The following is a 23,464-nucleotide window of genomic DNA, read 5'->3' as shown; positions in this document are numbered from 1 at the left end:
TAATGTAGTAAGCTGTAGTATATGATTCTGAAGTATTAAGTATAAATAAAGTATTGGTTATACTTTTGTGATATTTCCAATTGGCGTTAAACATGTTTAATACACGCCTGCATTTGTAATGCTTGTTGGGGAGTAAACACAATATTCTGTGTGCGTGGCCTGAAAGCTCCTGAACTAAAGGTCTGTAGTGCAAATCTGTCTATTTATCCAACGTTTAGAGAATGTGTACTCAACCGTTGCTGTCAAAAGACCTTTGATTCTGGATACTTGTCCGAGTATTCAATGACATTGTACCATATATGCCTACTGTGGATGCGGTGGCATAGCATAATTGCCCACTGGAGTATATAGAACATCATTAACAAACGTAAGTACTTCTCGGACCTAAAGATTATAAGAGATTATACACATGGATGGTGTTGTATTCATACTTGCATCTACCAGCATCTACTGCGATGTCGCCCGAAGCTAGCCTTTCGAATATGCTTCGTGTGACGTGTGTAAATAAACGAATTAGGTATGAAGCATGCGCCCAAGGTTAACATCGTTACACGTCTGCACATGTCCGTAGGTGCTAGGCCAAGTATAAACCTTCATTTAACATTTTAACCAAGCACATGCACCTCAAATCTAACCTTCTACCTCTCTTCCGGCAAACATAGTCCAAGGGTCCCTTAAACGTACTATAGGTCAATAATGAAATCTGATAAAATAATGAAAAATGAAAAAGTCACCTCACCAACCTGGAAAAAAAAAGTGACGATAAACTCGGAATTGACTTTCATGGGCCTAAGAAAATAAACACAAAATATTTAGAACTAAGTACTAGACTTTTGGTGTTTACATTAGGCCTAGGCCTATATGCAAAGCCCAATGTTTGTAAATGTAATAATCACAGTAACTTGAATTTCAAAAATGCCTCCTTTGGCCATGGAACAGATCCATGTCACAATAAGGTAAGTGCTATTTGTAGCTTCTTAGCTAGTAATGGATAATTCTGAGGAATAATAATCAATTCTTATTTATTAGTCTATTACTATAGTCTATACAGTCATAGGTCACTAGTCAATGTTTATATTCCAAAGATCCTTGATCAATTATTGACACTTCATATCACATGATAATTTCCTGCGCTCTGCATTGCATATACACATTGGCATTGGCATGCACAACTGCTGGTAAGTGAGTGTATAAACTGGTGGCATTTTGAGTGCATTACCATATATGGTGTGTTTTGACGTGTCATTGTGAATGCACTACCATATTTGGTTTGTTTTTGTTGTGATCAATTGCCATGTGCTGAGATTGATGCAATATATTGATTATTCTATAGTAAAATACCTCTGGGGTGGGTAATGAATAGAGAAATTTAGCTATAAAAGATCTGGATGAAGTAGCACAATATTTAAATTGAGCTGGATGCAAGCTACATGATCAATGACTGGATGTTACTATACTAAATTACTATACTGAGGAGAGGATTGCTGCATATCATACTATTTACTAGTGATTGCTGTATATTGTACTATTGGTGTCTCTTCAGTCTTCAAACGGTTTTGCTTTCTGAGATATCTATAGGTCTAGCTGAGAGGTAAATTTTGTAGTTATATTTTTGCCATGCTTATGAACATTTCAGGTGCAAAAAATGATTAATGCCATTTTCAAACTTTTTGAGTTACTTATAGAAAGGCCTCCAACAACTGTCCTATGATAATGCTTGCTTGAAATTGAAAACCCAAGGTAAGAAAATATGATCAAATGTAGCACAGTTTTCTTATTATGTTATTTATATTTGATCTGTTATATTAATCGGCCCATTCTTATTTTGAAAAAACTTAATATATCAGTTTTTGCATCAGAACTCTTCATATTTACATCCATTCTAGCTGTGCCTTTCTGAAGTTTAAAAAAAAATTATTTTACATATTCATGCATGGCACTGCATGCAGTGGCTATATAGCCAGTACACTCTATGTACATGTACATTCAAAATTATCTGAAACCTATATCTCATTTACACACAATTTGCTAATATTTTGATGTTATTATATTTATGAAGGTACCGTCACCATGGATGTACACGTAGAGGAAGAAGTGCAAATTGAAGCAGAATCTGAATCAATATCAGTTACATGGCTACTTATCTACACAGGCTTGGCATTGCTAGTTGTGTAAGTCAATTTTGTTCATTATTTTCCATATTTGTGACACGATCTGGTCCATGGAGGCCAAAGGAGGCATTTTCGAAAATTGAGTTAATGTACCTTCTATATGCTCCAAGAATGTATCCTTACACTTGGAAAAATAATCACAATTTCAAAACTGAACCATATTGGGGTAACTTTTTTTAATAGATGGACTATCTAATCCGGCACATTTTGACACCCCATTAACACCAAGTGATTTCAAGAAGCAAAGTTACAAACAATTGATTAGACGAAGGTCCAGTTTTAAAAGTGACACACTGGCCTATTCAAAACTTCACGGACTAGACATCTGGTTTGAAAGTGGTAAATGGTAAATTTGTGTGTGCCTTTAATTTAAAACAAATGGAACAAAAGAAAACCGAAACAAAAGAGCTGACAAACAAAATGCAAGTTAAGAAAAGTACAGAGAAGTAAAAACTGAAATAAGTACTGCTTTAAATAAGGCTTCATTGAAGAAACTGTGTAGTCTCTTTGTTGCGCTTGTTGGAATCTTTTTGCACCTTGTATAGGCCAATTTGTCACTTTTAAAACTGGACCTTCGTCTATTCAATTGCTTGTAACTTTACTTCTTGGGGTCACATTGGATTCAATGTGGATACAAAAACAAAGTTACCCCAATATGGTTCAGTTTTGAAATTGTGATTATTTTTCCAAGTGTAAGGATACTTTCTTGGCACAGTATACAAACATTAAGCTATCATATACTGAAAACACCGAAGGTCTATAGCATACTTTGTTCTAAAGTTATGAAGTTTTGTGTTGTCTATTTTCTTATGTATTTTATTATTTTTTAATTCATATTTTTGCCTTTATCTCAATATCAAATTTGCCACCTTTGGCTTCCATGAACCAGATTGTGTGAAAGTTATTAGTTATTTTGTTTCAGTAATTCTGAATACATTGTTGTATAAAATCCAATATGCATTAGGTGTATAAGGGTTAGAGTTATGACAAAATACTTACCCTTAGGTAAATCATTGGGGGGTGCTTATTATTTACAGTGTTATGAAATTAAAATTGGACATTTTTTATTACTAGTACCATATTCATTTTATTAACTGCCCAGGGTCCTTAACAAAGTCATTTTGGGTGGGCGCTTATTTTTTACATCGCTTACATAATTGAATACATAAAAAATTGCCCTAAATATTAAACCATTATCATCAGTGTGCCATATGTTTCAGACCATGATCCAGATTTGCATGCCTAGGCGAAATGTCAACCGTGCTAGCATGGTCAACAATGGTCAACCATGGTCAAAACATGGTTGACCATGGTTAACTATGGTCAGCGATGATCAGCCATGGTGGCTTGACCATGGTCAACCATGGTTGCCATGGTCACCATGGTATACCATGGTCGACCATGCTTTAGCATGGCCGAGCATGGTCAGCCATGGTCTTCACCTCACTTGACCATGGTTGACCATGGTCACTTTTAAGTATACCATGGTCAACCATGCTTTATCATGGGTGAGCATGGTCAGCCATGTTCATCACCTCACATGACCATGGTTGACCATGGTCACTTCAAGTATACCATGGTCAATCATGCTTTAGCATGGGTGAGCATGGTCAGCCATGGTCATCACCTCACCTGACCATGGTCACTTCAAGTATACCATGGTCAACCATGCTTTAGCATGTGTGAGCATGGTCAGCCATGGTCATCACCTCACCTGACCATGGTTGACCATGGTTACTTCAAGTATACCATGGTCGACCATGCTTTAGCATGGCTGAGCATTGTCAGCCATGGTCATCACCTCACCTGACCATGGTTGACTCTGGGTAGTGAATGAGAAAAAGCGCCTCTGTTGTTATTAATCGTATTTAATGCGTATTTACAACATTGTGAATAAATATTTGACACCATAGAATATAAAAACTAGTAATTTGATAAGTTAAAATAAGATTTTTAACGGAATAAATCTAAATAATATGATTATGCAGTTTATTCCGTTAAATATTTACCCCATAATTTTTGACCATGGTTGACCATGGTCACTTTAGATAGACCATGGTTGACCATGGTCTCTGGCCGTCGCGCCATTTTTCAAAAACATGGTTGACCATGGTTGACCATGGTCAAAAAAACATGGTTGACCATGGTCAAAAACATGGTTGACCATGGTCAAAAACATGGTTGACCATGGTCAAAACCCTGGTTGTTGAACTATAGTTGACAATGGTTCAACCATGGTCAAACATGCTAAGTTTTAACCATGGTTGACCATGGTCACTTTAGATAGACCATGGTCAAAAGGTTAACCATGGTTGACCATGGTCTCTGGCCGTGGTGCCATTTTTCAAAGCATGGTTGACCATGGTTTGACCATGGTCAAAACCCATGGTTGAACCATGGTTGACCATGGTTAACCATAGTTCAACCATGCCTTTTTCGCATAGGTGGGTAGTTTGTTGTAAAGTTATTGGGTGGGCACTTATAGGGGCATGGGCGGTTAATGGAATGAATACGGTAGTTCAATATAAAGGAATAGGAACTGAACCTAGTATCCACCTCTCCCACTGCAATTGATATGCCTTACAAATTGTTTACTATACAAATATTACAATTGTTTTTTTGTAAAGAACTTTTTAATATCCACACACTTACATTTCAGCTCATCACATCAAAGTTCCCATTGGGCCCCCATTCCCTTTTTAAAGGAATTTTCCCCAGTTTTATATACCAATGAAATAAAATGATGATGATGATTTTGTGCTCCACAGTTTAGCGGCTAAGTGGTTTTATTTTATTTTACGTTATTATTTTTACTTAAAATGATAAGAAAACCTCCTTGACAGTTGTTACTAATATGTGGCAATTTTTGGCAAAGAATATAAAAATTTGACCGAAATCCAACCAAAATTCATCAGCAACAAAACAAACTTTTTTGATTTATTCATAAGTATATTATTTATAAGTATGAACCAGACAAGTTTTGATATTTTCAGAGATGTCACAATTGCAATGGCTCTCTTGTTCATATGTTAATGTTAAATATCATCTTTTAATCTTATTTTTTTCCAGGAATCAGGTGTACAGTCTAACATATTTTTGGAGGTTGGGAATTAAAGGCCCATTTCCACTTCCACTTCTTGGGAACTTCTTGTCGATGGGAAAGGTATGCACATGTAGAGTAACCAAACGATAATATGGTATGGGGTAATTTAGGGTGGTTCACAGAATTAGAGAAGAAGAACTGGGACTCAGCTGCCATCTTGATACAAGCATGGAGCAAAAAATTGGGGGTATTCGGTATCCCTTGTCATTTCAGCGTGACATGAATGATGGGCGCATTTGAGAGACACACTTGATGCGACCTGCATGCGAGTACCAAGACGCTTCAGATGAGACGCAGAATTGTTTTCGTTCTTCTCCGCGCACTGTCGACAAGGACCTGAATGCCCCAATTTTTATCTTCATGATGGCGCAGTTGTACACGGATACCCCCAATTTTTATCTTCATGACGGCACGATTGTACACTAAAAAACATGACCCATTTGCCGGTCCAGTACAGGGTCCCTGTTTGGCAGCAAACACATGTAGGGTTGGTGTGTGGGGTGTGTGTTTTACATGTGTACTATGTACATTGTATAGGTAAAGTTAAATCGAATACTGGAAATCAAATAATGTGTAACTTGCATGTGACAGTTGCGTCCGGTATCTGATTGGTTACATGATAAACGATGGGGAAGATTTTGCAAGTTGGTCCCAAGCAACGTGGAGATGAAGATCAGAGTTACTGGATGCAACTGTCGCATTGAGTTGCCCCGGGGTGAGTTGCAAATTTTATTTCTAGAATTTGATATGATGTACATTGTACTTAATGTTCGTTTATGGTTTATTTTCCCCAATTTTTTTGGGACAGGGTATAATTCCAGCGTATGATAACTGGTCAAAGAAGTATGGCAAATATTATGGGTAAGTACAGAATTTTGTGTGTGTGTTTATTAATATGTACACCTGTCCACAGTTGTAATATTTGAGCATAAGCACCAATCCAGCTTGAAATGTGGGGGGGGACAATCGGCCAAAATTGTCAAAAAGTGGCTGAAAAGAACAAAAAATGGGATTGACGCCCATAAATTTGAGGGTGCTAGACAGCCAAAAACATTGAGCCAATAATAGGTACGATGTCAAGATGTCAATAATTGTCAGATATGTGTATAAAAGTCCACAGTTTCAATATTGAAATGTCACAATAACCACCAGCAAACATACGGAGTGACATGACACTTTGTGTATTATTTGTCTTGCGGTGGACACATTTTATGTTATTGCGGTGGACATATGTGTTATTTTTGTACTATTATTTTGTTTTTGCAGCATGTTTATGGGGAAAACACCAACATTAGTAGTATCAGATGCGGATATGGCCAGACAGATTCTCATCAAAGATTTTCCAAGCTTTCAAAGCAGATCTGTGAGTTGTTAATATTTTTAAACTTCTACTACATGTGCCAAACAAATTAGTAACGGGTATGGGGACTATGGGGCACAGTGACACAATGGTCTAAGACTTTGACTCATAATCACGTACGAGGCGATGTTGTGGGTTCAAGTCCTTCAGGTTCTTCACCCATATTGCCTATCCCCATCCAGGTATACAAATGGGTACCAGCTTTATGACTGGGAAGGTAACAGACTCACTGTGGTGTAGCGATCCTCCGCGGCAACATTTTATCATGAAATGAAAGGAATAACTCATATTATTGGGTTAAATTAAATGTAAAATATCTGTAAAAAGCGCCCTCAATCTTCACAAATATATAATTTATAGAATAAAAAGTACTGCAAAAAGGCAGAAGAAGATGACAAATTTAATAAAAAAAGGAAAATCTATGTTGAAAATATATTACAAATATATGTGTATATTAGAATGATAGTTGTTGGTATTGTCCAGGTCTAAAATTGTAAATTTATATGTTTTGTTAGACAAATTAATAAAAGATCACATCAAACAACAGTGAAGTGGGGGTGCTAAGATTTGTTTAGGATGGAGATGTGTTTTGACAGGAAAAGAGTAAATATTGTCCTTCAAATAAATATCTTCCTTTTCCTAGACATGTCCAGTAAAGGTAGCAAGTGTACACATTAAACATGTTCTGATAAATTTCTGAGAATTTGTAGCAATTAAAAAAACCCAGAAACATCTCACAGCACCAAATCACTGTACACCTGTATAAAATAGCTTCATAGATTTATCCTAATTTTAAAATGTTTGTCTTTTTCAGTATTTTAGTGTTCATGCAATCATAAGCATTGCTCATTGATAGAGAGATTGCGATATCCAGACATATGTACATGTTGTATAGAACGCCCATGCAATGTATTCAAAATCGCAATCTCTCTATTTTTCCCCACTATTTTCTGGCTAATCTAATCTGCCGTTAATACCCAAGTATGACAGTATATGTGACCAAATTTTTTCACAAGTTTGACCCGGCTAGTAACTTACGCACAAAATTTTCCCGTTACGCATATTTTTAGCCACATACACCACACATTATACGGCATCTAGCATGTTGAAAGTTTATGGAATTATGAGAACCATGTCAAATGCAGTAAATGACTAGAAGTAGGGATGACCAATGAACCATCAACTTGATTAGAACACTCCCATAGACATGCAGGGAGCTCAACTGTGCACTGCTTGCACAGACATTTCTAAATTGATCTCATTCTTTTATTTTTCAATATTTTTCTGTAAAAATTGGGGAAGTTACTGTCAATTATAGTTTGTAACTATCTTGCAAATTACAGCAACATAACTTATTTTGTTCTTCTGTAAGTGCGAGTCAAAATTGGTCCATCGCCACAGTGCGCTTAATTGCCAGTGGCTGAGTTTACCACTGCTCAAGAATGGCACAAAATATTCAAATCAGTAAGATCAGGTGAACAACGTGGCCTACTGAGCTGTAATTTGGCAGAGTTGTCAGTAATACCTCTATCATACCCTCTGTAAAAAGGTTAAAAAATTGAACAAGTAGATCTCGAGTTATAAATTAAATCACCAGCTTCCCTTTGGAATTTCCATACTCCTTTCAAATCATGTTAAGAAGACACCTTTCTGAACATATATGTGAAGTTTCGTGCTCATTCGATGTATTTTTCACCTGATCTCAACCCTAAACGTTTTCTTATATTTAGGCCTATAACATCTACAACTTGCTGCTGGCTATACCTTGTTTAGGACTTTCAAAAGAAGTACCTGAATGTGCAACCATAACTGTTTCAAAATAGCCCGCGATAGTCATGCAGGTAACTCCGAGGTCAAGTATTGAATTGGTTTGAACAAAGATACTCATAATGTATTGAGTATCTTTGGTTTGAATGAGGAATACTACAGGAACCAGCGCCTTTTGTTAGAAGTCACACATGAGCATGATGAGTGAAGTGGATAATCTCTATTGTTGTGAATGAGTCAATGACCTTCAAAACTTAAGATTTTGTTTACATACACCTACTAATTGGTCATATTAAACCCAATAACATTGAAATTCTTGGTTGTGAAAAAAAAGTTCACCTAATTAGCAATGATTAGTGCAATTTTGATTTTGTGCCATATCGGCTATCTTGGATGATTTTTGGCAAATGTCCTCTAAATGCATGATTTCAATGCCTCGGTTTGAAAAAATAAGTTATGCCAGTGACTAGTTATGTGCCATTTCATAAGAAACCCCTTTGATACTTTCATAATATGCTTGTTTCATGTTTGCAAATATGTTAAAATAAAGAAATATATAATAACGTTTTCAATCCCATCAATTGAAAACCAATTTAACCCCTGCAGAATAAATACTGTGGTCGGCCCGTTGGTAAGGCCTATTGTGTGAATTTGTGTACTGTTGCCAAGTCACGTGGTACACAGGCGATGTTTTGCATTCCCATCATTTCTTGTTTCGTCATTATTTTGTCAGATTCAACAAGACTAGGTTGTGTTTAAAAAATTTTCTTTCGGAAGTTTTTTAGTTTGCATATTTTACTATTTAACCATCGTTCATAAGTAGTAATCCCAGTAGCTTTATATATTAATTTGGAAGTGTATTTACAACAATATTTCGTGGCGTGGACCATGTTTTCATTGATGGTTTTCGTCGGAAAAATACAACAAAATATGTGCGGCGGTTTGGAATTTCAAGAACTTTGTGTGGAACATTGGGAGAAAAGGAGCCTATACCACCAGCTGGATCGAATTTTATGTCTATTTGCGCTATCACCGAGAGCATCTCGCCAGGTGCATAGCTGATAATTCATCAGTTATGAAAGTACAAGTGCGATCATAGGCTAATGATATAATTCCAGTTTGGTTCCCTTACGATTCCAAAGTCTTTTTTACATGAACGGAAAATCGTTGTTGAATTTACGCATCGAAACAACTAGCTGCAGCAATCAAGTAAAGTCGTCAATATTATCATAGTGATGGTACTGCGGCAATTGGAAATTGTGACATTGTCTGGGATTCTCTTAAATATTTTATAAAATAATACAAATAGTTGGACAAAACTAACCCGAGTGATAGAGAGGCGAAGTTGCTGGTATTTTAAATGCAGAATGTGACAATTTTACGTGAACGGGTCACCCAGCGGATCCGGCAGCGGTGTTGAGAGCAGTCAAGATGATGAGTTGATTCGGTGAGAAATTTGCTTTTATAATCAAACCCGGTTTTAGTAGCAGGCCTAGGCCTAAAGCCTAAAGGTAGAACACGTTTGTAAAAAATGGGCATTGGAAGTATAAATAACATTGGGTCGAGTGCGATTTATTTATAATTTCACTTGACACGGTTTTAAGTTTTTCAAACTGTGATATTCACACAAGCAGAACGCATAAAACCAGGTTGCCAAATAATTTCTGCTTGAATTGCTGGCCAAATAATCAAAAAGTCTCCAAAATGTTTTAATTTGGTTTAACTTTATGGGAGCCAAATGTTAAAAAGTCGCAAAAATTTCCTTAATCATTGGTTTTTGAGGCTTGAAATTGTCAAAAGTCGCAAAAAATAAATAAATAAATAAAAATCGAAATTAAGCCCAATTGGGCTACCAAATCGCTGGGTTTGGCAATACTAAATGGCGGTCTCGATGATTATGTAAATTGTTTACCGTCAATCAGCCAATTTCTGTATGCTATCAACAGATTATTGATCAACCCATTTACGAGAAATTACATAAGTTATTTATTAATGGAATGACGTCATTCGAACATGTATCACATAAACAAAGATATTTACATTGTTGAAATTGCGATATCAAGTTGTGTCCGAAACGAAGAGTGGAGCAGTTATGATTAAAATGTTTATTATTTAGTTTAATTATGGGTTTTCACATATAATTTGCATCGTTCACATAATGTATCAACTTAATTGAGAGAAAAACATCGGACTTCTGCAGGATGAAATAGGCGCGTGGTATAGGTTGCAGAATTCGACATGCTTGATTTTATCGAATCCATGGACGGGAAAGATCAATGCCTCGGGTTAAAAACACATGGATCAGAAACAGCAACCATGGGATATGGGTTTAAAAACAAACTGTATTGTTGTTGCTGCAATAAATTCCAGGGCATTGCAGGGATTATAAAATAATCCCAGGGTTTCAGTCCTGAAAAGGTAAAGAGGCGGAGCCATGCGAGATGTGCTGTGACTCCTGCTTTGCATAATGCCCCTGCTTTGTCCAATCGTGGGACAGGAGTCATTCACAGGCCGCACTCGGCACGCGTCGTTTTTTCAGTAACTAGTGTCGGGAAAATTTACAAGCAGTTTGTATTCCCATCCGAAGTTGAAAATAATAATAAAATAAGATAAAATCTAGCCAAGATATGGCCAAGAGATCGTAAACAAGTGTTGGGCGATATGCAATATAGTAACATCGCTGATGCGCGGTATAGGATATCCTGATATTACAAGTGGGATATTCGTGAATCATTTAGTCTGATTAAAGAATGTTAGTGGCTCTTGGAAAAGCTTGAATTACTGGAAGTCAAATTTTGGTTGGATTTTCATGAAAATTCCTGGAAAATTGTTTAAAGCAATCGGTAAGGGTTAGGATATGTGAACAGATTTCCTTTCTGGCATAAAATACTAACATCGAAGGGCAGCATTATAATATAACAATTTTGGAGGTCGTTCTTCTGACATATGCAAAGGTTGTTGGATTTTGGTCATTCAAGGCAATCGGTGAAGGTCAAAGTTAAGAGTCCTTCGTATGTAAATTACAGAAAATATTAACAGTGAGTAGCAGCCCTATAATTTAACAATTGGAAGATCGTTTTATGGGTTTTCTGACATATGCACAGGTGTTGGCATTTAAGGAATTCATAGAAGATGTATCATCAGGAAAGCAAAATTGTAGAGTCATCTGATGTAAAACAACTTAACAAGTTTGGTAGATCTTGGTACGATTCCTTTTACTTGCCCAAATTAACTCGGCATAGTTTTTACTAGATTTGGTTTTACTACTTGGCAGCATCTTTGTGAAGCTCGCCTAGATAGTGGGAACAGAGCACACTGCCTTTCCACTTGGACCTTCTGGCATATTTAAAAAGTTGAAAAGTAAATAAAGAGGTAAATAAATAAACAAAAATCATGTTCAAGATCAATTCAATTTTTAACTCCTTAGTATATAGTAAGGTAGTTTTATTGATAATCAGGCTTGTATATATGCAAAAGCCTTTGCTTGCACAATTTGCTTCCCTTTTTCTGTTTTCTTCATTGCAGATTATATCAGGTAACAGGAGGGAAGACGGGTTGCTTCAACTTGCTTGTCGTGAGACTGGAGATTTGTTTATGACCACAATAATATTTGACGGTGATCTCTTCATCAAGCATTTACCTATAATCATGATAATGGGTTTACTTCAGTTATACATGGAGCCACGTAGCAGCTACATTGCAGCAATCAATGACTTATATTTGCACATTTTGAATTAACACTGAATGTTGCACGTTGCTTTATCTACAAACTACGTAAAATGGAAGAATCATGTCAAGTGCTTTAAAAAACATAAAATGGTGTACAATCTGGTAAGAATCACAAATCACGCATAATTGTGCGTAAATCGTTGTCTTGTGGGTCATAAGTAATATGACTGACCTGGTATTGTGATTTAAGAGTGTTGTTTCAACTCTGCCTGTCCAATCCAAGATGTTGAGCATTCACAAGGGACAGTCTATTTGGTTTTTGAATGTCATCTGACCAATAGACCTCTGTTCCCAAAGTCCTGCAGTTGCTGCAATCAATCTTCTGACTTTCTGAACATTTGACAGGTATGTACACTTGTACAGCGTCATCAATTATACTTTCAGTTGTTAGGTACTCAAAATTGTTTAATGAAAGTATGCATAACATTTGGAATGCACACTGAATATGTGCACATGATATAGTGGATTAAGGAGATGTAAATTTAAGGCTAAGTACAAGAACACTTAAGAATTCAATTGTCAGATTGGTATAAGTTAATAAGCAAGGAACGTGTCAAGTTGCTGCTTCAGAAGCATGAATGTTTGTTTTGTTTTGTTTTGTATTGTTTTAAACGATCATCTTGTTCAGAACCATGAATTGCCCTGTTGTATTTTATTTAATAAATATTTATTGAAAGCCGGTCTAGCATGTGGGATTTGATCGATTAAGTTTGTTAATACTAAGGAAGGAATCAACTCCAGGTTGGCATGGGATAGCCTAGGCAGGGGCCAAGTACTATGCCCTCAAATTTTTCTTGTTCAACAAAATTCAAAATCAAAAAATTGTGTTCAAGTTTTTTCGTGAGGTTGCGCAGCCGACTAGTTATCACGTTGATTCAAGAAGTATGTTGACCTATTGTATTATAGAATAGGCATGTTATCCTAGTTCTCTGTACACTTTTATAGCATTTACATGGCACACTTCTCGTTTGATGATAACAAACATGGTGCGGGGCTTAGATGTACCAGAAATATAAACAAGTGGCACACAAAATTTGTAGAGCAGAGTTAACGTGTCATTACCCACAGATATAGTTCATCCAGATATGCGTAATATTGACAAAACCACTATGGGTAGGGGATTACACTCACAGTCACCGTTTGGTCTCCTATATATCAGGCAAAAGAACATCCAGAGAGCTTCCCATATCCCCAGGCTTAACTGATGAAAATTAAAGAATAAATAGAATATGTTTAAAAATCTGGGGGATTGGGAAGTTTATTTCTCATTCAGTTCTTGCATGATCCATTAACTTCTTTGGCAGAGATTTTCTAATTTGAAACATATATCTATTTAAGTATGGATAAGAAATGCACACAAATTAAAGTATGTAGACATTTTAGTATGGATCAAGTATCCAATTTAACCTGTCAGGGATTTCCCTATATATATGAATGTACGATTCCTGGAAACCATCTTACAGGAATATATATTATATATTTTGCATGCACAAATATTGTTAAAGGTTTCAGCCCATATCATTTTATATTACTGGCTGTGCTCTTTGTTTGGATATTTATAATCTCCCTTTTGTAGTTCACTGGGGATGTGATTTCAGATAGGTCATCTGGGGTGCTATATTAAATATTCCTTATTTTATATTTATATTTTCTATTAACAAGATATTATTCAGCTCCCTCTGTAGGGGTCACGAGGGTGGTGACTTAAGATAGGTTTCATCTAGGTCCTCTAAAATATTCTTGTTTATTTTAAGATATTTATAAGCCCTTATTGTGTAGGTCACTGGGGTGGTGACTTTTGATAGGTCATCAGGGTCCTTTGTAAATCTAAACATCGTTTTGCTAATAAGTCCAGGTTTTGGGTGCTGATTCCTTATATGCATGCTATATATTTGTGTTACATACTTATTGCAAATAAATCATATATGTCTGTTGAACGTCTGACAAAGACGCAAATCATTGCTTCCAATTTCATTATTTTGTCTGGGGTTAATAACGTTTTCAATCCCATCAATTGAAAACCAATTTAACCCCTGCAGAATAAATACTGTGGTCGGCCCGTTGGTAAGGCCTATTGTGTGAATTTGTGTACTGTTGCCAAGTCACGTGGTACACAGGCGATGTTTTGCATTCCCATCATTTCTTGTTTCGTCATTATTTTGTCAGATTCAACAAGACTAGGTTGTGTTTAAAAATTTTTTTCCCACCCACCACTCCCTTTGCAATTTTTCATATTGAGAGTATGGTAGTGGTGGTGCGGAAAAATTTATAAAGAAAATTTTAAGTTTCTATGTTAAAGTTAAAAAAGCAATTCTAATGTAATTGATAGAGCAAATATTGGGTCACGATATTCGTGATTTGATGATTGGTTTGGTGCAGTCGTCTAATTCTTCGGAGAGCGGTAAATTGCTCAAATCATGAAACTCTTGATAGGTGCCTTCCTTTGCTATATCAATCAAAACTTCCCTGCGGATAGTTGAACTTCATCGTAAAATGTACATCTCAAGTGAATCTCTCTCCTTGGGCTAATAATAAGCATATAGTTAAATGTTATCTCATATGTTATAGCTTTTCAAACAAAAATTTAAAAGAAAAGGACGAGATAGCCGTAGTTGATTAAAAATACACACATGTCTAACCATGTCATTTGAAGTGAGCAATGCTAAAGCATTAGCATCAATTTAAACAAATTTAAAATCCGCTGGCAGAGATTTTCTAATTTGAAACATATATCTATTTAAGTATGGATAAGAAATGCACACAAATTAAAGTATGTAGACATTTTAGTATGGATCAAGTATCCAATTTAACCTGTCAGGGATTTCCCTATATATATGAATGTACGATTCTGGAAACCATCTTACAGGAATATATATTATATATTTTGCATGCACAAATATTGTTAAAGGTTTCAGCCCATATCATTTTATATTACTGGCTGTGCTCTTTGTTTGGATATTTATAATCTCCCCTTTTTTAGTTCACTGGGGATGTGATTTCAGATAGGTCATCTGGGGTGCTATATTAAATATTCCTTATTTTATATTTATATTTTCTATTAACAAGATATTATTCAGCTCCCTCTGTAGGGGTCACGAGGGTGGTGACTTAAGATAGGTTTCATCTAGGTCCTCTAAAATATTCTTGTTTATTTTAAGATATTTATAAGCCCTTATTGTGTAGGTCACTGGGGTGGTGACTTTTGATAGGTCATCAGGGTCCTTTGTAAATCTAAATATCGTTTTGCTAATAAGTCCAGGTTTTGGGTGCTGATTCCTTATATGCATGCTATATATTTGTGTTACATACTTATTGCAAATAAATCATATATGTCTGTTGAACGTCTGACAAAGACGCAAATCATTGCTTCCAATTTCATTATTTTGTCTGGGGTTAAAGGTAAATATATGCTTATGCCAATTTTGCTCCCAATTGCTATTTTTGGACCTTGTCATTTTATTTCGTTCCAATGACCGGTCAGAATGGGAAACTTTGATAATTCATAATTCGAAAAGTTTTTGACCGATTTTGACCATTTAACCACCAAAATACTTCTGTTGATGAGTTCTACCCAGAAAACAATCTTTTGTAGCAATAAGGTCAACATGAAATTTTGATGGTTATCCCTACTTAAGAAGGGCCTCTTGTGATGAAGCTATTCTAAAATTCTTCCACATTTAATCTCTCATTTGCAGCTTCAATCTTTTTCAATGCCCTACATGGCAGACACTATAGTTGAAGCTTCTGGTGAGGTATGGAGGAGAGGAAGGAGTTATATGAGCCCAACATTCAGTGGATCTAAGTTGAAACAGGTTTGTTTGCTTGTATAAGGATATACCAAAAGTTGGTTTGGATTATGTATAGACACCAAAAGTTGGTTTAGACTATGGAAACACATCAAAAGATGGTTTGGATTATGGATACACAACAATTGGTTTGGATTATCATGATTTTAAATATACACCAAATGTTGTTTTTGATTTATATGGATGCATACCAAAGGGTGGTTTGGATTGGATTACGGATGCATACTTAAAGTTGGGTTGGATTATGGATGGAGACCCGAAGTTGGTTTGGATTATGAATACATACTTAAAGTTGGGTTGGATTAAGGATACAGACCAAAAGTTGGGTTGGAGTATGGATGCATACTAAAAGTTGGGTTGGATTATGGATGCATACCAAAAGTTGGGTTGGATTATGGATGCATACCAAAAGTTGGTTTGGATTATGGATGCACACTAAAAGTGGGATTGGATTTATGGATGCATACTAAAAGTTGGGTTGGATTATAGATGCATACTAAAAGTTGGGTTGGATTATGGATGTATACCAAAAGTTGGTTTGGATTATGGATGCACACTAAAGTGGGATTGGATTTATGGATGCATACTAAAAGTAGGGTTGGATTATGGATGCAAACCAAAAGTTGGTTTGGATTATGGATGCATACTTAAAGTTGGGTTGGATTATGGATGCATACCAAAAGTTGGTTTGGATTATGGATACAAACTAAAAGTTGGGTTGGATTATGGATGCATAATCAAGCTGTGGGGACCAATCAAGCTTCTGTTATCATACCAATATGTCATTGTCTTTGACAGGAAAAGTGAAAAGAATAATTTTAAGTTTGAACATCATGTCCCATGAGTTTTACATTTGCATGTTAATATTTTCAGATGGTACCGGCTATGAATAGTAAATGTGATATCATGATGGAAATCTTGGAAGGAAAGAACAAGGAGGGCAAAAGTTTTGACTCTAAAGAGTAAGTCTCTCTAGTGTTTGAATGTTCTTATATCGTTTTTGTGTAAAATATAAATTTCTACAGTATTTCATTAAATGTAATACACATTGAAAAAGAATAGGAATTGAAATAAGGATTTGGAAATATTAAAGTGACCGACTTGGAAATAACCTAGTAGTGTCTCTCTTAAATGATAGTAAGCTACAAGTATAGAAGCTAGATATAATTTGTTTATTTACGTTAGAAGTGAGCACTTTCATGTCAATAGGCTATCTAGATCTGACTCTGGACCGGTAATCCAGTGACCGGGGTTCAATCCCCACTGAGTCCTGATTTTTTCTCTTTTAAAATTTTCATATGTCAGTTTGCTTGAGCCCCAAACACATCAAGTTGATAATATGATTAAGTTTAAAACAGTACCTTTTACAAAATAATATGTTTCAAAAAGTGAGCTGAGGTGGGGGCTTTTTAAACTTGTTACTTTCTTTACATTGTCAAAAAAATTTTTGGTAGATACACTTTTGCTGGCAATGAAGAATGAATCATCTAACAATACTCTGATAAATATTAATTCTTTTTTTTAAACTTTGCAGAGTTTTTGGATCCTTTGTTCTTGACATTGTTGCATGTTGTGCTTATGGATTAGAATCCGACTGTCAGAGAAATCCAGATGATGCATTCCTGTATCACACCAAAAAACTCCTTGATATAGAGATGACGAGCCCTGGACTTATCCTTAGAGGTAAGTATTGTCATGCACAAGAATCCACAACTGTATGCTCATCTATCAAAAGCAAAGTTCTTTAATCCCAATACATTTGCACATTAATTGAATGACCTTTGAAAATGTGTGTACAAAAACTCTTACTCTGCAACTTGATGACAAATTTTGCGCTATGATTGTTTAATTGAGGTTATTGAACTATGCCGTTGGGATGAGGCCATTGTGGTCCATAGTGATAAAGATCTCTAATTCCACTAAATGCCAGTTTCATAGAGATGTGTATTTTAATTTTAAGATTTGCCTTAAAAAGAGATAATATTTTAGTTTGCTAAAGTTTGTTCAGTTTATATAAGGCGGAAAAAATAAGACTCATAAACCGTGTATTGATATAGAATGGCATGCACACAGTTGGGCGCAATGATTACGCTAGTTGTGTGTTGCGTAATGTGTGACTAGCGCATACTTATGTGAATTTACGCGAGCGTGAGTTGGTACTTTATTGACGTGTGCAGTAACAAAAGCTGAATAATTTCCCCTTTATATAAGCCAAACAAACTTTATGATGGTTGAAATTAACCTTTGCCTGATCTCTCCGACTAGAAAAAACAATAAATTGAACAGCACTATTTTTACGATTGGACCTTAAAGTTCATGATGTCTGAGAATTACATACTGAGTCTCTCTTTCTAGACATTACTAATCATAGTTGCGTTGGAAGAAGGGGCTTCTCCTAGGGACATTTTCTTTAATTGACCTTTCGGTAAATCCCATAAGCCTCAAGTACACCTGAGATGTCGTCATTTGACATCATGCAGACTTGCAATGCGCAGTTATGATGTTCAATGATAAACGATGTGCGCATTGGCTCAGATAGGTGTGAACAATTGGTGAAGTAGGCCTATATGAGTATTAATGCTTGTGGATTTGATAAGATTAATTCTCAACTTTTTCTTATCACCTTTTTACTTGCAGTGTTGTTTCCATTCCTATCACCACTTCTCAACAAATTCAGTATGTTTGATTTGGTACCGCTGAAACACTTGGATTTCTTTGCTAATTGTGTCAGAAAAGCCATTGAATTAAGAACAGAGAGTGGAGGAACTGGGGTATGTGTTACAGCAATCAGTCACATGAGGGTTTTATGGGGATTATTTAGTAATTTTTGTATAAATATATTCTGCACAAACAATCAAATTATGGGCAAATGATTTTCTCATTATATCTCATGTCTGTTTTCATAAAACAAATAAATCATTCTGTAAGTGTAAATTGCTATCCTCAGTGTCGTCTGCTACCTTAACCCCCTGGTCATCTAACAGCATTTCTGATTGGTTGATAATGCTCATTTCAATTGCTAGTTTATGACTAGGCTTTAAACTATTTATGGTCAAACTTGCATTTGCAGATTATCTAATAAATACCCTCCTTGATTGGTTCAAAATTGGACACAATATTCATTTTGGCCAATCAGCAGGTAGTTCTCATGGGGTTAAGTACATTGACCATGGTTGTGAAATTTGTATTTCAGTATTTTTGCAACATTAAACTGGTTTAATTTTAGTGCCCCCCTAAAAAAATCATGAATAATGATATGCATTTTCTATCATTGAGGAACTTTATTGTAGGTAACTTATTTATAATTAAGCTTATTTGAAACATGGAATTTTTTTGCAGAAGAAGGATTTTCTTCAGTTAATGATGGATGCCGCAGAAACAGGAGGAGATGATTCCGTAAAAGATAACCAAAAGAAGAAAATACCTCTCACACAAGCTGAACTCATAGGACAGGTAAGATAAAACACAAGTATCATGTCTGGTGATAAAGATGGCCCAAAGATGAAGATACCTCTGACACAAAGGGAACTCATAGGACAGGTAAAATAAAACACAAGTATCATGTCTGGTGATAAAGATGACCCAAAGAAGAAGATACCTCTCACACAAAGGGAACTCATAGGACAGGTAAGATAAAACACAAGTATCATATGTCTGGTGATAAAGATGGCCCAAAGAAGAAAATACCTGCATGAAAGTTCTTGTTTGGTAGACTTCATAATTAATTATTTTAACTTATGATATCAACTTGATATGATATCAACTCAAGTTGATGTTACCTCAAATTGTCGGTCTCCAGATAAAGGTAATTTTGTGTTGAGATCATAAGTTTAAATAATTACTAATGAAAATATACCTCTTACACAATGGGAACTCAAATATCATGTCTGGGAACTATAGAGGTTATCCGTGTTCTATAAGCTGCATATCCTATCAGTGACTGCTATACCTTGTTTAGGACTTTCAAAAGAAGTACCTGCATGTGCAACCATGACTGTTTCAAAAGCCATGCATATATCTCCGAGGTCGTGCAGTGAATTGGTTTGAATGAGGAATACTACGGGAACCAGCGCCTTTGGTTAGAAGTCACACATGAGTAAAGTGGATAACCTCTATTATTATTTTAGCAGCTTAACTTCCTTCTTGATCAAATATTCTTTGCGCTTGTGATCTTTATCTTTCAGAGCTTGTTGTTCTTTTTTGCTGGCTATGAAACAGTGTCTAGTACCATGGCATTTGCATCATATGCCATAGCTAAGTATCCAGATGTACAGAAAAGACTACAGGAAGAAGTGGATGAGATGACTTCTGAAGGGGAACCTGTAAGCTATGATGCCGTTTTCAAGATGGAGTATTTGGATCAAGTTTGGTGTGAATCACAGCGAATGTGGCCCTTTGCATTTGCGTAAGATATATTTTTAATACATTTCAATAAGGTAACCTAGAATATTTGGCATACTACGTAAGCCTATACTAGTGTTGGCTACATGTATTAGTATGCCTAAAGTTTCTGATTGTCCTGACTGTTAAGAGCCATTCAAGTAGACTGCCTAATATCCACTTACAGGTTGGTGGCTCTGAAAAGAGTTGTTAAAGCTATAATGTGTGATTTTGCTCCTCAGCAACACCCTTAATTTTTGTTGGATTTCTACTTTTTTCATGATTGTAAAGCCTAATGGTGTACTAAAATACCATGTGAAGACTAAGCCTGAAATGCTTTAATTACAGTATAATTTAAGTATTTATATTAAAACCGGAGATCTCAGGTTTTCTTCAGAGTTCACCAATAGAGTGGTGGCTAAACACATCGTGTATATGTGTATTATTGAATCAATGACGTATAAATTGTGTGCATATGGCTATTCATCTAACGTCTTGACATGCAAACTTTGTGCATATCGCTATTCGTCTTACGTCTTGTTTGGTCATCCTAGCTGTGTGAAGCTACACCAATATTCATGATAATAATATGATCGCCGAGCTGATACACACATTGTAAGCATGGAATGAAATGGCAGTTTTCTTTGTTTTACCTCATTTTGTTTGGCTCACAATTAAAAGGGGACAATGTGATCAGTGAAAACTAACATTTAAATAGGAACCTGTTCTTTATGCAAATCCCACATTTTGGCTTTAATAGAAGGTGCCCCTTTCTTACCGAAGAATCTTTGGCTCTGAAAAGAGCTGTAACAGTGAATTTCCCCTTATCCACTGAAAGTTGAGTGGTCCTTAAAAGACCTGTAGACTATTGCCCCTTGTCTATGAAAGTTAACTTAGGGACGAAATCAAAACTCGACAGGCGGTCAACCAACGGTTGGCGGAACCACCGAACCGCAGTTGACCGCCGGTCGAGGTTTTGATTTCACCCCTCAGTGGAAAGTAGCTTTTTTTTTTTTACAAAGAATTTGTTGATTTTCTTTATATAGGCTGGAAAGAATCTGCAACCAAGAATTCACATGCAATGGGAAAACGATACCTAATGGGCAGTACCTGAACATCAATACCTGGGATATCCATCATAATCCGGAGTATTGGTCTGACCCACAAACATTTAATCCAGAGAAGTAAGTTAAATAGTATATTAACCAAATATGTGGTTATTATTTTTTATTGTTTTGTGTTTGTTTCTTGTTTTTCTAGGTTTACATACTACACAGAAATGGTTTATTTTCAAATGGCACTTTATTTTGAGTATTCAGACCATTTGTTTAAACATGTTGGTAGGTCATAGGCTAGGGTTTATTAACAGACATCCAGTGGGTGAAATCTGGCCTACCATTGCATTTCAAATGTCCTGCGAAGAACTGCCATGGAAAAAAGTATAAAAAAATGGGGGGAAAATATTAATAACGTAATTACTCAAGTATATGCCCGGCTAAAGCCCACCCCTAAATATTCTAGAAACTAGGGTGCACTTGGGTATAAGCCCAGTAGTAATTTTGGCCAAGTTCTACAATCAATTTGGCCAATAGTGATGAATTCTTCAATCATAAAATAAAATCTTCATAATAGTTTCATATGTTTGGTTTTTACCTCTTTAATTTGAAGATTTATTGCGTAGATTTATGCTCAAATTTATTAACAGTGAATGATAATGATGTCCAGGGTGATTTCCCCAAACCAGCCAAGCTGGTTTCCGCTCACTGGAAGTTTTGTGATCTTGCTAGGCCATGCTCCATGATCCATGGGTTGTTAAACAAGGTTAATCTCACTTGACCATGCTCCAGCATGTGTAAATGTATTTGGCAAGGATTTTCGGCCAAGATTTACTCGATAACTATGCATATATTATGCAAAAAAAGTGTGTCTCAAACTTTGCAAAGATTTTAAAGTCCAATGCAGAATGCACCCCTTTTTATTTTCCCTAATCAAACTGAAAACAAACATGAAATGTCCAGAACCTTGAACCTTACTACTATGTGTGTTATAGAACTGATACACATTGATGAAGGCACTATAGACAGCATATTTCTTTGTTTTACCTCATTTGTTCTGCACAAAACTAAAAGGGAACATAATGTGATAATGAAACAAATCGCATATTATTCCTTTAATATAATTTTCCAAATCTCTGTTATCTCCTCTCTCTCTCTCACACCATTTTTTCTTTTCCCCCATCTATAGTTTCAGTAAAGAAGCCAAAGAATCACGTCATCCATGTGCCTTCATGCCATTTGGTGCTGGACCCAGGCAATGTGTGGCAATGCGGTTTGCTAACTTGGAGGGCAAGATTGGTCTGATACGTATGATGCAGAAGTATAGCTTTGAATTGGACCCTGTAACACCGGTAATTATAAATAATATTTTGTCAAGAAAGTGCTAATTATGTACATGCTTGTGTACATTTACAAAACGATGTTTCAGTCAACCATCACTCGTAATATTAAGTCTTGTGAGTGATACAAATCTGAAAGATTCAAGGCCAAAATCACTTTTCACATGAATTCACTGAAGAATCTTTTTGTTATTGATTACAAAGTTCTGTTGTACTCAATGTTATAAAATTGAAATTGAGTCGAAGGAAATAAATTTATATATGAGTTATATTAAACAAATATTGAATGTTTTTATTAGTTGAATGGAAAAAATATTTCCATGAGGTGAAATATGAACTGTTCCATTTTACCTCTTTGAAATATGAACTTTTCCATATTTCACCTCAAGAAAAAATTGTCTTACCATTGTACTCATAATTATTAAGAAATGTTAAATTTTACTCTCAGCCAACATTTGACATCTAGATTTGTTTCTCTCTTTATACAGGATCTCAGTGATATTGCCAATTTTGGAACGGGAAAATCCATTTATCCAAAAGAAGGTATCTGTCTCCGCTTAGTACCAAGAGAATAGAAGCTGATGGCATGCAACCAAGGATTTAGATCTAGATGTGGAAAATTAAGTGTGCTAGAAATGTGTCTGGATGAAGAATGTACTTCTGATAACCAAATTTACTTAAACCAAAATCTGAGGGTGCAAGGCAAATGTATAGCTGCCAAGATGTAGTCTGTACAGAGTTTCATCTCTGAAA

General features: G+C 35.7%; 1 protein-coding gene across 1 annotated transcript; it reads left to right on the top strand.

Moving 5' to 3' along the window:
• Nucleotides 1-1,704: 1,704 nt before the first annotated feature.
• On the top strand, nucleotides 1,705-23,458 carry LOC140153058 (cytochrome P450 3A24-like). Its single transcript, XM_072175660.1, has 14 exons — nucleotides 1,705-1,740; nucleotides 2,060-2,171; nucleotides 5,241-5,334; nucleotides 6,083-6,135; nucleotides 6,541-6,637; nucleotides 15,826-15,942; nucleotides 16,810-16,898; nucleotides 17,471-17,619; nucleotides 18,574-18,707; nucleotides 19,276-19,389; nucleotides 20,121-20,341; nucleotides 21,363-21,500; nucleotides 22,561-22,723; nucleotides 23,200-23,458. Exons 2-14 carry the CDS (start codon nucleotides 2,071-2,073, stop codon nucleotides 23,284-23,286), a joined length of 1,557 nt encoding a protein of 518 aa, XP_072031761.1. The 5' UTR covers nucleotides 1,705-1,740; nucleotides 2,060-2,070; the 3' UTR covers nucleotides 23,287-23,458.
• Nucleotides 23,459-23,464: the final 6 nt, after the last annotated feature.

The sequence above is a fragment of the Amphiura filiformis genome, chromosome 5, assembly GCF_039555335.1.
Source record: "Amphiura filiformis chromosome 5, Afil_fr2py, whole genome shotgun sequence".
NCBI classification, from domain to species: Eukaryota; Metazoa; Echinodermata; class Ophiuroidea; order Amphilepidida; family Amphiuridae; genus Amphiura; species Amphiura filiformis.
This window is presented reverse-complemented; position numbering and strand designations above follow the sequence as displayed.

Coding starts and splice junctions, on each gene's coding strand:
- LOC140153058 (XM_072175660.1), top strand. CDS start 2,071: ATGGATGTACACGTAGAGGAAGAAGTGCAAATTGAAGCAGAATCTGAA. Junction 6,136..6,540: donor AAGTATGGCAAATATTATGG/GTAAGTACAGAA, acceptor TTGTTTTTGCAG/CATGTTTATGGGGAAAACAC. Junction 22,724..23,199: donor AATTGGACCCTGTAACACCG/GTAATTATAAAT, acceptor CTCTTTATACAG/GATCTCAGTGATATTGCCAA.